This window comes from Heterodontus francisci, chromosome 19 (genome assembly GCF_036365525.1).
Source record: "Heterodontus francisci isolate sHetFra1 chromosome 19, sHetFra1.hap1, whole genome shotgun sequence".
Classification (NCBI taxonomy): Eukaryota; Metazoa; Chordata; class Chondrichthyes; order Heterodontiformes; family Heterodontidae; genus Heterodontus; species Heterodontus francisci.
Genome location: NC_090389.1, coordinates 86,129,739 through 86,144,355, shown reverse-complemented (window position 1 = coordinate 86,144,355; position 14,617 = coordinate 86,129,739). Strand labels below are relative to the sequence as shown.

General features: G+C 46.7%; 1 protein-coding gene across 1 annotated transcript in view; it reads left to right on the top strand.

Annotated features, from left to right (window-relative positions):
* LOC137380351 (monoglyceride lipase-like) overlaps positions 1–14,085 on the top strand; it is an 87,235-nt gene extending 73,150 nt beyond the window's left edge. Inside the window, exons 6-8 of the mRNA XM_068052279.1 lie at positions 6,245–6,334; positions 11,676–11,891; positions 13,972–14,085. Coding sequence (XP_067908380.1) covers positions 6,245–6,334; positions 11,676–11,891; positions 13,972–14,085 — 420 coding nt within the window. The remainder of the gene's footprint in view (positions 1–6,244; positions 6,335–11,675; positions 11,892–13,971) is intronic.
* Positions 14,086–14,617: the final 532 nt, after the last annotated feature.

Here is a 14,617-nt window from a genome sequence, read left to right as displayed (position 1 = left end):
CATGAGGTGAAGGTGCTTTCCAGTTTAGGTTGAGAGATTTTGACCCAACTACCCATGAAGGAGTGGCCACTATATGTCCAAGTCAGGATGGTGTGTGTGCAAGGACTTTCAGCCCTTGTCCTTCTAGGTAGTGAAAGTCATAGGTTTCAGAGATGCTGTAAAACTTCTAAACTAGATGGTTGCTCGCTAGCAGGCAGCAGTTGAGGCAAATAGCATTGATGCATTTAAGGGGATGCTCGATAAGCACATGAGGGAGAAAGGAATAGCAGGATATGGTGATGAGGTGAGATGATGAGGGGTGGGAGGAAGTCTGTGTGGAGCATTAACACCAGCATAAAGCAGTTTCCTATTTGGTACGACTACATCTAAAAAGTACTTCATTGTTCATAAAAGGCTTTGGGACATTGAGATTGTGAACAGTGCTATAGAATGCAAGACTGTCTTTCTTACTTCAAGATTTGTATAAACTGAATTCAAATTTTCAGATTGCTATGGTAGAATTTTAGCTCGTGTTCCCTGGATTATTAGTCCAGACCTCTGGATTGCTTCTGATGAAGAGTCACTGACCTGAAACGTTAACTCTGCTTCTCTCTCCACAGATGCTGCCAGACCTGCTGAGTATTTCCAGCATTTCTTGTTTTTACCTCTGGATTCCTAGTTCAGTCATTCGAGCAAGTTCTCACAGACATGAAATGAATGAGCAGTTAATGTGTTTTTTTTTAGAGGGAGGATAATGTTTGAGGGAGGGATGTTGGTCAGGACATCAGGAGAAAATCCCTGCTGTTATTTTAATTTGTGCCTAGAGATCTTAAACATCCACTTGAACGAGTAGTCTGGGTCTCGGTTTTGTGCCTCATCCACTCACTCAGTATTACACAAGGGCTGTCAGCCAAGATCATGAGCCAGAGTTCCATTATGAGGCTTGAATCAACAATAATAATAATAAAAACAAGAAATGCTGGAAATACTCAGCAGGTCTGGCAGCATCTGTGGAGAGAGAAGCAGAGTTAACATTTCAGGCCAGTGACCCATCAGAACTGACAAAGGTTAGAAATGTAATGTTTAAAACAAATAAAGTGGGGGTGAGGCAAGAGATAACCAAGGAGGTGTTAGGACAGGGTCACAGAGAATAACTGACCAGAAGGTCATGGAGCAACGACAAACGTTTTGTGAATGGTGTACTGAAAGACAAAGCATTAGTATAGAGAGGGTGTTAATTGACAGAAAACTGAACAGCCTGACCCAAAGAACAAACATGAAAAGAAACAGTGGCTAGGCATATGGTAAAAAAAATGAATGATGAAACAAACTAAAATAAAATAAACAAATAAAAAATAACTAAAAATAAAAAGTGGGGCCGGTCATGCTCTGAAATTACTGAACTCAATATTCAGTCCAGTAGGTTGTAGCGTGCCTAATCGGTAAATGAGTTGCTGTTCCTCGAGCTTGCGTTTATGTTCACTGGAACACTGCAGCAATCCCAGGACAGAGATGTGGGCATGAGAGCAGGGGGGAACGTTGAAATGGCCAGCAACCGGAAGCTTGAGGTCATGCTTTCGGACTGAGCGGAAGTGTTCCACAAAGCCGTCACTCAATCTGCATTTGGTCTCCCCAGTGCGGAGGAGATCACATTGTGAGCAGCGAATACAATATACTAAATTGAAAGAAGTAAAAGTAAATCGCTGCTTAACCTGAAAGGAGTGTTTGGGGCCTGGGATGGTGAGGAGAGAGGAGGTAAATGGGCGGTATTACACCTCCTGCGATTGCATGGGAAGGTGCTGTGGGAAGGGGACGAGGTGTTGGGAGTAATAGAGGACAGGACCAGGGTGTCACAGAGGGAACGATCCCTTCGGAATCAACAATCTTGGTGAGCTGTGAGTGTTGGCTTAGCCACCAACTAAGTCTAGCTGCCAAATTGACCTAGCCTGCCAGGCTATTTCCACAAATCTATGTCCCTTTGGATAGAGAGGCTCTGCCAGATGCCCCTTCACACTCTTGAACTGATTTTCAGTACGTGAATCACAGACAAATAAATAAATTTGCCCATGTCAACTTTGCCAGTTGCCCTTGTAACCTCGAACTCCTCTCTTTGCAAAAGAAAAAAAGCCTACCTTTGTTACCTTTTCCTTATAACTTAAACTCCTGACTCATAGAAGATAGTCCAATCGTGACCATAAAACCATTGTCGATTGTTGTAAAAACCCATCTGGTTCACTAATGTCCTTTAGGGAAGGAAATCTGCTGTACCTACCTGGTCTGACCTACATGAAACTCCAGAGCCACAGCAATGTGGTTGACTCTTGCATGCCCTCTGAAATGGCCTAACAAGTCACTCAGTTGTAAATAACTGCTACGAAGTCAATAAAAAAAGAATGAAACTTGTTGGACCACCCGGTATTGACCTAGACACCGGAAAGGACAAAGGCAAACCCAGCCCGGTCGACCCTGCAGAGTCCTCCTTGCTAACATCTGGGGGCTTGTGCCAAAGTTGGGAGAACTGTCCCACGGTCTAGTCAAGCATATAGTTATACTCACGGAATCATACCTTACAACGTCCCAGATACAGCCATCACCATCCCGGAGTATGTCCTGTCCCACGGGCAGGACAGACCCAGCAGAGGTGGCAGTGGTATACAGTCGGGAGGGAGTTGTCCTGGGAATCCTCAACATCGACTCTGGACCCCATGAAATCTCATGGCATCAGGTCAAACATGGGAAAGGAAGCCTCCTGCTGATTACCACCTACTGCCCTCCCTCAGCTGATGAGTCATTACTCCTCCATGTTGAACACCACTTGGAGGAAGCACTGAGGGTGGCAAGGGCGCAGAATGTACTCTGGGTGGGGGACTTCAATGTCCATCACCAAGAGTGGCTCAGTAGCACCACTACCGACAGAGCTGGCAGAGTCCTAAAGGACATAGTTGCTACACTGGGTATGCAGCAGGTGGTGAGGGAACCAACAAGAGGGAAAATATACTTCACCTCATCCTCACCAATATGTCTGCCACAGATGCATCTGTCCATGACAGTATTGATAGGAGTGACCACCGCACAGTCCGTGTGGAGGCAAATTCCCGCCTTCACATTGAAGATACCCTCCATTGTGTTGTGTGGCACTACCACCGTGCTAAATGGGATAGATTTCGAACAGATCTAACAATGCAAAACTGGGCATCCATGAAGCACTGTGGGCCATCAGCAGTAGCAGAATTGGACTCAACCACAATCTGTAACCTCATGGCCCAGCATATCCCCCACTCTACCATTACCATCGACAGGAGACCAACCCTGGTTCAATGAAGAATGCAGGAGGGCATGCAAGGAGCAGCACCAGGCATGCCTAAAAATGAGGTGTCAACTTGGGTGAAGATACAACACAGGACTACTTGCATGCCAAACTGCGCAAGCAGCATGCGATAGACAGAGCTAAGCGATTCTATAACCAACAGATCAGATCTAAGCTCTGCAGTCCTGCCACATCCAGCCGTGAATGGTGGTGGACAATTAAAGAACTAACTGGAGGAGGTGGCTCCACAAACATCCCCATCCTCAATGATGGGGGAACCCAGCACATCAGTGCGAAAGATAAGGCTGAAGCATTTGCAACAATCTTCAGCCAGAAGGGCCGAGTGGATGATCCATCTCGGCCTCCTCCTGAAGTCCCCAGCATCACAGATGCCAGACTTCAGCCAATTCGATTCACTCCGCGTGATATCAAGAAACAACTGAAGGCACTGGATATTGCAAAGGCTATGGGCCCTGACAATATTCCAGTAATCGTACTGAAGACCTGTGCTCCAGAACTTGCTGCGCCCCTAGCCAAGCTGTTCCAGTACAGCTACAACACTGGCATCTACCCTGCAATGTGGAAAATTGCCCAGGTATGTCCTGTACACAAAAAGCAGGACAGGTTCAACCTGGCCAATTACCGCCCCATCAGTCTACTCTCAATCATCAGTGAAGTGATGGAAGGTGTCATCAACAGTGCCATCAAGCAGCACTTGCTTAGCAATAATCTGCTCAGTGACACTCAATTTGGGTTCTGCCAGGACCACTCAGCTCCTGACCTCGTTACAGCCTTGGTTCAAACATGGACAAAAGAGCTAAACTCAAGAGGTGAGGTGAAAGTGACTACACCCAACATCAGGTTTGCAATTGACAGAGTATGGCAACAAAGAGCCCTAGCAAAACCTAAGTCAATGGGAATCAGGGGGGAAAACTCCCCGCTGGTTGGAGTCATACCTAGCGCAAAGGAAGATGGTTGTGGTTGTTGGAGGTCAATCATTGCAGCTCCAGGACATCCCTGCAGGAGTTCCTCAGGGTAAAGGCCTGCTTAGTTCGGAGAAAAGAACCCAACCTGAACCCGACCAATCCACAGCGGACCCGAGCCCGAGCAGGCCCGAGTCCCTCCAATTTTGCCCCGAACCCGACCGACTCAAGCCCGACCCCAACTCGACCTGACCTGACCATCCCTTTACTTACCTTCTGACTGGGAAGCTCCACGAAGCTGCAGTGCATGCATGATGACATCATAGTGACGTCACTCGTTCACTGCACAGACTCAGTTTCATCCCGGACTCCCAGCTCAGGTAAGTTTTTATTTTTAATACTTACCAGCAGAGCACTTACCGTGTGTGCCGTCAGGTCCCGTCGGTTTCGGGTCAAGTAGCAGGCATTTACCTCAGGGGAGTGTCCTAGGCCCAACATCTTCAGCTGCTTCATCAATGACCTTCTTTCAATCATAAGGGCGGCACAGTGGCGCAGTGGTTAGCACCGCAGCCTCACAGCTCCAGCGACCCGGGTTCAATTCTGGGTACTGCCTGTGTGGAGTTTGCAAGTCCTTCCTGTGTCTGCGTGGGTTTCCTCCGGGTGCTCTGGTTTCCTCCCACATGCCAAAGACTTGCAAGTTGATAGGTTAATTGGCCATTATAAATTGCCCCTAGTATAGGTAGGTAGTAGGGAAATATAGGGACAGGTGGGGATGTGGTAGGAATGTGGGATTAGTGTAGGATTAGTATAAATGGGTGGTTGATGGTCGGCACAGACTCGGTGGGCCGAAGGGCCTGTTTCAGTGCTGTATCTCTAAAAAAAAAAGAAGTTGGGATGTTCGCTGATGATTGCACAATGTTCAGTGCCATTCACAACTCCTCAGATACTGAAGCAGTCCATGTAGAAATGCAGCAAGACCTGGACACTATCCAGGCTTGGGCTGATAAGTGGCAAGTAACATTGGCACCACAGAAGTGCCAGACAATGACCAACAAAAGAGAATCTAACCCTCTCCCCTTGACATTCAGTGGCATTACCATCGTTGAATCCCCCACTATCAACATCCTAGGGGTTACCATTGACCAGAAACTGAACTGGAATAGACATATTATATATATATACCATGGCTACAAGAGCAGGTCAGAGGCTAGGAATCCTGCAGCGAGTAACTCACCTTCTGACTCCCCAAAGCCTGTCCACCATCTACAAGGCACAAATCAGGAGTGTGATGGAATACTCTCCACTTGCCTGGATGGGTGCAGCTCCAACATTCAAGAAGCTCGACACCATCCAGGACAAAGCAGCCCGCTTGATTGGCACCCCATCTACAAACATTCACTCCCTCCACCACCGACACACAGTGGAGCAGTGTGTACCATCTACAAGATGCACTGCAGCAATGCACCAAGGCTCCTTAGACAACACCTTCCAAACCCATGACCTCTACCAACTAGAAGGACAAGGGCAGCAAATGCATGGGAACACCACCACCTGCAAGTTTCCCTCCAAGTCACACACCATCCTGACTTGGAACAATATCACCGTTCCTTCACTGTCGCTGGGTCAAAATCCTGGAACTCCCTTCCTAACAGCACTGTGGGTGTACCTACCCCACATGGACTGCAGTGGTTCAAGAAGCTCACCACCACATTCTCAAGGGCAATTAGGGATGGGCCATTCACATCTTTGAAATAGTTTTACTCTCGTGGAATTTGCCAACCCAGGTCACAGTTCCATTGGAGGTAAAAGCTCTCCACTCCCGCTCCCCCCAATAGTTTTTCATCCCAATGAATGGGGAGTCCTTGAATGACCTTTATAGCTAAGCACCTGATAATCGCACTGAACCAGGGCATTAATTTGTAGATATACCCTTCACCTGTCAGCTTGACACATTGTGTCTCCATCCTGTCAAGGGCAAAAGCACCCAAATAAGGGCATAGACTTATCCAGACTTGCTTTGCTCTCTCCTCTCTAGATGTTCATTTCCAAAATGGTGAATAATTTCCTGCCAAACATACCTCTGGGATACATCGATCCATCTGCAATATCAAGAGATGACGAACAGGTAGGTTTGCAGTGATTTATTTTTCTTTTTGCATTTGAATAAAGAATTTAATGGATTCTATGTGAGGACTTAGTTGAGTTCAATTCATCACCAGAACAGCATGAACTGGCAGCTGACACTTTGACTGCTTTCCTCACTTAATCCACTACATTAGGTCAATTAAGCAGAGATGCATTTCTACCAACAACACCTTTCCTTAATGTAGTAAAACTTCCCAAGTTACATCTGAAGCAAATACAGGAACAGCAGTTGGCCATTCGGCCCATCAATCCTGTAACACCATTTTGTTGGCCATGGCAGCTTTTTAATTCCAATTTTCTGTCTGGTCTCCACATCCCTGGTCCCCTTCCATCCAAAGCAAGTATCTTAACTATCTCCATTGATTCTGAATCTATGGCTTTCTGGTGCAGTAAGCTACACATTTTCACAACCAGCTCACTGCTTTTCTTTGAAAGATCTTTGGGATCTCCAGGGATCTATCCCGGATCAATGAGCATTTAAAAGATAATGACCAGAATTTTACCTCGAGAAATCGGGCGTCCTCAGAGACAGGTGGAGTTAAAATGGCACGTGATGTCGTCAGATTGGGTGCCTGATGTCATGATGCCATAACACCATTTTATGCTCGTTGGATGGCAGAGGAGATGGGAACTCCGCTCGCCATCTGATTAAAGTCAATTAAAGGCCAAATGAGGCAAGTAAAAAAGCAATAAACTGCAATTTCACACCCCCTGCCCCATTTTACAGTATGTACACAGGCCACATGGGACAGTGGGAGGATGGTCGGGGACTTGGCAGGTTTAAATAAGCATCAACGGTTCTTCCAAGGAAGGCGCTTGAGGTACTGGCTTTTGTGAGTTTTGTGTCTTTAAGGTAACATTGCATTTAGAGTTCTGAGCTGATATTGTTGGCACACCAGGGCTCACTTGAGTGAGTGATACTCCTGGCAAGGCCAGAGCTGTTGAGATTTCTACCAGGAGGTAAGATAGCCTTTCCTGCATGAATCTCCCCATTACATATTTGGCACACTGCTGTCATGGACATTGTCCATTCTGGAGGCGGGTCCTCCAATGAGGAAGAGATCTAGAGAAGGAGGGAGAGGCACGCAGGCGGCCAAGGACAACAGTGACCTGCAGGCCTAGTGATGGGGGAGGGACAGAAGGCCACAGAGTGGACTCGGCTCAAAGACCTACAAGGAGACAAGGCTACCCAGTAGGCAGGGTGTACCAGCAGCAGTCGGGCTTTCTACAGATGTCTGAGCACCAGTGTCTTAAAAGACTGCGCCTGTCTCGAGAGACTATGACATCTCTGTGTGAGATGATGGCAGCAGAGGTCGGCTGCTACCACATGGGTGGCCATCTGATGCCAGTGGCTCTCAAGAGCATTGTCGCCCTTAACTTCTGTGCATCAGGTTCATTCCAGGCTGCCACAGGAGACATGTGTGGCATCTCAAAATCATCTGCACATTGCTGCCTAAAGGTTGTAAGTGATGCCATACTCAGGAGGGTTAGCCAATACTTCAAGTTTAAAACTGATGCAGACAGTTAGGCTGAGAAATCCAGAGGCTTCAGCGGCATCGCTGGATTCCCCATGGTCCAAACAGTCATTGACTGAATGCCATCAGAGCTCCTGCAGGCTGGCCAGGGACCTTCATTTACCGTAAGGGATTTCACTCGCTCAATGTCCAACTTGTGTGTGATCACCACAAAAGTACAATGCAGGTGTGTGCTCGTTATCCTGAAAGCAGTTACTCCCAGGTGCCACTGCTTTTCAACCCCCGAGTGCCTGAAAGAATGGATACCTTGGCAACAGGGAGTTACCCACTGAAGAGATGGCTGATGACACCTGTGAGGAACCCACGGACTGAGGCTGAAGAACATTACAATGTGAGCCATGCCATGACCAGAGTCACCATCGAGCAGACCATCAGTCTGCTTAAGATGAGATCTAGGTGCCTGGATCGCTCGGGTGGTGCCCTTCAGTATTAGCCAGTAAGGGTATCTCAGATTGTGGTTGTCTGCTGCGCCTTACATAACCTGGCGCTGCAGAAGGGAAAGGGCCTGGCTGATGAGAACATGGTATAGCATGAGGCTTCCTCAGACAAGGAGGGTGAAGGGTTTGATGAAAAGGAGGTGCAGCCTCCTGTACAGCTTGTGGAAGCACTTGGAGAGTCTCAGTAGTTCAGTGCCAGGGAGGCTCGGGAATCTCTAATACTCAGGCGCTTCTCCTGACCTGCAGTTCATCAGACATTTCATCTGGCAACGATCGACATGTAAATCTCGCTGAAGGCATTCAGGTCTGCTGGAACCGCAAAAGCACTCACCCATCAGCACTTAGCACATTGGCAATGGTCCATCTTCTCATCTCACACAGCACAGTCCACTGGTGCAACGCCACCCACCACCCCTCAAGTCTCCATATCACAAAAATACATATCACTGTGGACATCAGCAGTTCATTGAGACATTCATAAGCAAAAAGAGAAATTTAATAAAGTTCATGTGAGCTAATCAGATATTAACATTAATCAAAATCACATCAGTGAAACCAGACTGCTGTTAGTGATTTATTAAATCTTTTCTGAGTGCTCCTACACGTCGATCCCCCTTCGCCGCCAGCTACTGTAGAGGCAGACGGCTGATCAGACTGCCCAGTGGCTTGGGATGACGTTGGCGGCCATCCTCTGGCAACCCAAGGCTGTGAGGGGCCTGGCATATTGAGATGAACCTGAGCAGTTTCAGGAACACCCTCTGTCCTCCTGGCAATTTGAGGCACTATTGTCACTGGCATTGGGGCAGAGGAGCTGCTGTCCACATCAGAAGCGCCCTGAGAGGAGCCCCCAGATGCAGACTGCTGCTGCTCCGCCACTGTCACGAGGCACACGTGGGCCTCCCTACTGACCTAAGAAGCATGAGAACCTGGAAGAGACCCCAGGTGCCCCGTCCCCCTCTCATATTGACACTAATGCATTGAGCTTGGTGGCAAAGCAATGGCGTGCAGGTCAGCGCAGACCTCCAACAGCCACTGGTTGGTCTGCTGCAGCTGGCTTTCCCGAAGAGTCACCAATCGGTCAATGGAGGAAGCCAGACACACAGACGAGAGGGACATGGCAGCACTCCTGGCCTGGACGGACTCCTCCACAGTCCGAGCCAGAGCACGCATGCCCTCTGGTATCTCCACCAGATTTTCACGCACCTCGTGCTGCACCTGCAGCATCTGCTGCCTAATGGACAATTCCAGAGGCTCATCATCAACCTGGGGTTCAGCATTGGCCTGATCTCCCACAGTCCTCTGAGTGTCAGAGGCCTCGGCTGAAACTGCCTCCAGCAGCTGGTCCAGCACTTGTGCTAGAACCAGGTTGTGATCCCAAATCTCTATGCACAATTTGCCCAACTGAGATGACTATATCTGAGCTGATGATCATTGCTGGACAAGAATGTGTTGCTGCACGCTCTGAGGTTCCCTCCTCCTCCTCAGAGGTGGTCAGATGAACCCCCGAGATGCTGCCTGGCAATAGTTAGGATTCACCAGCAGTAGAAAACAGAAAGATCTGGTCTGTGCAACACTCTGGACTGAAGGACATATCTTTGGTAGCAGTTTGGCTACAGGTCTGTGACTTTGAAAGTGTGACCAACCTTCAACATAGTTTGTTGCTGCCCCCCCACCCATCCCCCAACCCCGTGCCCATTATCTTGTCACTATATTGAAAACTGAATTAGTGCCATACCCGGCATTGTTTTTGCTTGCATAAGTAGTCAATCTCTGCCCGCACACTTGATGTAGCAATGCAGTGGGTTCTGGATAGATGCCCATCTGTCAGGAGCGATCTTGATCTCTCTCACTCTCTCTCCCTGTGTTCCCCCCACAGTGTCATCCTCACTCTGTGTTCCGCACCCTCTATCTCCCCCTCTCTCTGTTCCTCCTCTCTCTCCATTCCCCCCCTTTCTCTGTTCACCCTTCTCTCTCTTTGTTTTCCCCCTCTCTCTCTGACAGTTGCAAACAGAGAGAGGGGGAGACAGAGAGAGGAGGGAGCAATGAGTGGGAGCGCTCAGCATAGCAGCTTTGTGGTTGGTCAGTTTGTTTAAAAACATCAGGCTGAGTTTCACGGCTGATAGTTGCTGAAGCAGGAACGCGTTTCCCAACATTGGACAGAATCGGGGTTTTCCGGCGGGCTTTTAAAAAAAGTCGGAAAACCCTGAAACTGTCAAAGTTGGGAAGTGCATTCCTGCTTCAGCAGCTATCAGCTGTGAAACTCAGCCGATGTTTTTAAAAAGGCCAGTCTGCAAGAAGAAGACAAAGAGAAATTTCCCATCTCCAGTCACGGAGCCCTGCAAGGATGAGGAACGGCCCCGGATACACCCGCGGGCTGGATCCTGGCCTACGGGCCGTATGTTGGACAGCCTGAAGTGAAGGATCATATGGAACTATTTCTGGTGTCCTGGCCACTATTTATCCCTCAATCATCTTCACTAAAAAAAAAACAACTTCTCTGTTTGCAATAGTGACTACACTTCAAAAGTACACAATTAAGTGATGAAAGCTACTAGTGGGGGAATGTGGGGAGATGTGCAAGTGGCCAGAGTCAGAGGAAAAGGGAGTTCTGGGGGTGGGTTGGGACAGGGTGATTTGTAGAATTGGAGGATAGTGGGTGGTAAGGTCACAAACTGATTTCATCAAGAGGATGGGGGACTAAAATGGTATATACTAAAATGCAATATTTATCGTACCTGCCTCAGGACTGGTTTGGTTCAGTTCATATTGCCTCCGTTCAGAGCCAAGATCAGAAACTTCTCCAAGATGTTGCAAGCCTGTAATTAGTGGTGCCTGAGAGTGGAGATGGTGCTGAGGAGGAGGTGAAAAGGAGGTGGTCTTGGCTAAGTTAAAGCTGGAGTCAATACTGAGGCGTAAATGCCAAGTTAGGTGTAACTATTGAAGAGCAAAGCTGAGGTGCACTGCATTTGCCTCTCCATTCTTGCCTATCCAATTCCTGATGTTCTGCCTATATCTCCTCACCTCATGCTCCAATTGCCAATGTTCTGCCTGTTTCATTCTTAATGCTTTTCCTGCTGGTCTGGATGACTTTCTTACTTTAACTCACTTTTATCGCGAACAAACCAAAGCTTGGTTGCCTAGTGCATCTGTGTTTACACAGAATTACATAGAAAATATAGCACGTTTATCTTGTCTTCTTAGCTTGGGCCTCTGACATGGCTTCGCAATTTCTAAAAAACTGCAAACAATTTCTCTTCCGCTTTGGTTTCAAATGTTTTGATTAGATGCTAAGTTACATTGCTGCTCTGTTGAAGTTAGAACAAGATGTAAAATATTTTGGCTCTTGCAGGTGATGAAGTACATAAGTGACCCTCTCGTCTGCCATGAAGCTATCAGGGTGAGATTCGCTTTTGAGGTGTTAACTGCATTGTGCAAGGTTGAGAAACTATTTCCTACCATCACGATGCCGTTGCTGATTTTACATGGTGAAAAGGACAAACTGTCTGACATCAGGGGGTCCTACATCATGTACGGGAAGGTGGCCAGCACAGACAAGACATTTAAGGTGATGCATGTTTCCCTGAAGTAAAAGCCAAGTTAAACTGGTGTAAGATATTTGTTTGTGTGATCAAATGTGAGATCAACCAAGACTATAAACTTTTCTAACTAACGGTTACATTAAATTAAACTGTACAAGTTTATAGATAAAGATGCATATAATCTTTAAATCAGTAATACAAAGCAAAACTTTGTATAACCGATTCTCACATTTTGTGAACACTGAAAGGTTAATAATCCACGGACATTTACACCCTCTTTGCTGACAAAGTATCCAATTTCAGTAAATTTCCATTTTCTCTTTTCCATGATTACACAGATTGATGGTACCTACAGCAATGGCAGTTTTGATGGTTTCCCAGTCTTTCAAGGCCCCCTTATTCCTAGTTTTCCAGACAGACTGCAGAATACTTCTCGAAATTTGGCCAACAACTTGCATTTATATAGCACCTTAAACATGATATAATGTCCCAAGGCGCTTCATAGGAGTGATTATCAAACAAAATTTGACACCGAGCCACATGAGATAGTTAACTCAGTTCCCTCTAGTTGCCTCCAGTTTAAAATCAGTTGAGACCAGTTGTGACCTTTTGAAATTTGATCTAGATTGAACTGTTTCTTCCTTCTGGGTAGGCCAGATGACCAAATCTTGGTCAAAAGGAATAAGTTTTTAGTGTCTTAAAGAAGAAAGATGTAGAGAGGCAGAGACCTTTAGGAATTCCAGAACTTTGGGCCTTGATAGCTGAAGGCATGGCCATCAATGGTGGAGCGATTATAATCAGGGATACACAAGATGCCAGAATTGGGGGAGCAGAGAGATCTGAGAGTTGCAGAGTTGGAGGAGATTACAGAACTAGGGAGGGGCAAGACCATCGAGAGATTTGAAAACAAGGATGAGAATGTTAAAATCAACGCATTGCTTAACCGGGAGCCAATGAAGGTTAATGAGCACAGGGTTGATGGATGAACAGCACCTGGTGCAAGTTAGGATACAGAGTTGTGGATGAGCTCAAGTTTATGGAGTGTGAAAGATGGGAAGCCAGGAGAGCACTGGAATAGTCAAGTCTAGAGGTAACAAAGACATGGATGAGGATTTCAGCAGTATTGAGCTGAGACAGGGGTGAGGTTGGCTGATGTCATAGAGGTGCAAACAGATGGTCCTTCCCAGCGTGCCCTCTTGGTCAGTTCTACAGTTCTTTTAACTAATCCAGGTGAAATTCCTACATTGGGATCTTCCTTACACTCCAGTCCCCCACCCCAAATGTGATTCGCCTGTTATACCCAATGGGTGGTGTGGCACATACCCAGTCCATGGATGGTGTTAGTGACCCAGTGCTGTCCAGCCTCAGGGTCCGCTGCTGATAGCCATCATCAGACAGCTCAGCACGACTCCCCCTTCTCTCCTTTACTCACCTGCAGTGGCCCCACAGGCCCCCACCCTCTCCATTGGCACTGTTTACTTATACAGTGTATGAAGAATCCATCCCATTGGATTCTCGACTCCAATGGAATGGATTGAGTTTATCAATTAATCTAAAAGATGCACCAAAACAAGATTGGGTCAGTTAATAGCCTTCTTGCCTGTGACCCACAAAAGGAGAACTGAAACATATGATCTAAGCTGATGCTTCAGTGAGGTAATAGAGGTACATTGATGTACAGTACAGAAATAGGCCATTTGGCCCAAAAGGTCTATGCCAGTATTTACACTTTGGCAGAACCAGAGGTCTGGTCCTTTGGATGAGATGTTAAATCAAGTTCCTATACATCTGTTCCAATGGTTCTGGGGGATACTAAAGATATCACAGCACCATTTGAAGAGGAACAGGGCATCCTGTCCAACATTCCTCCCTGAAACAACATCTCTAAGAATGGATTAATGGCCCATTCATCTTATTCATGGTTGTGGGAATCTCACTGGGTCAAAAAATGACTTTCATTTTCGCCTTCATAATAACAAAAATAATTCAGTGTACATGGAGCACTATTATCGAAAGGTTCCTGAAGAGTGCTATTGCACTGGTTCAATGTCAACCTTTGTGTTGTTATTTAATCAATGTCATCTCTCCCTTCTGAATTTCTTACAGGTCTTCGATGATTGTTTTCATGAGCTCCAAAACGAGTTGCCAGAAATCATTGCCGAAGTTATCTCCTTGATTGCTAAGTGGATTGAACAGAGGCTACCGCTTGTATCAACGTAAAGTTTTATGGAACCCGTTTAATTTATATCGGGGTTCGATGTGTTGGCGCTAAGCAGGATTAGGGGACTAAGATCAATTTCAAACCACCTAATCAACAAAATAAAAGCTTTTCAAAAAAAAATCTCGTGGAAAAATAAGTACCTGTTCAGCCACTTTTCACACAGCAAAACTCATCATTAGATACAACCAAGCCTTTGAAAGCTGTGAATAATCTGATTTCCTTCTTTATTCACCCATTGTTTCTGGGTGTGGAGAAACACTTCTCCCGATCTCAATCAACGTTTCTCTATCCCAATCTGCTGCTTGCCATCTTTTCTTACCCTTAGCCAAGGGACAGCAGTGCGATAAAAGGCAAAAGTAGGTTCAAATCGAAGCAAGAGTCATCCCTTACACTCACTACCCAAATGTGGTAGCCTCTTGTCAGCCAAGTTGCTGTAGGAGTATACCACCCCAACACCAGTGCATTGCTATGAGAGATTACACAGCTCCCTCACACTCTGCCATGACTATCAAGGGAAGTAGCCATAGTATC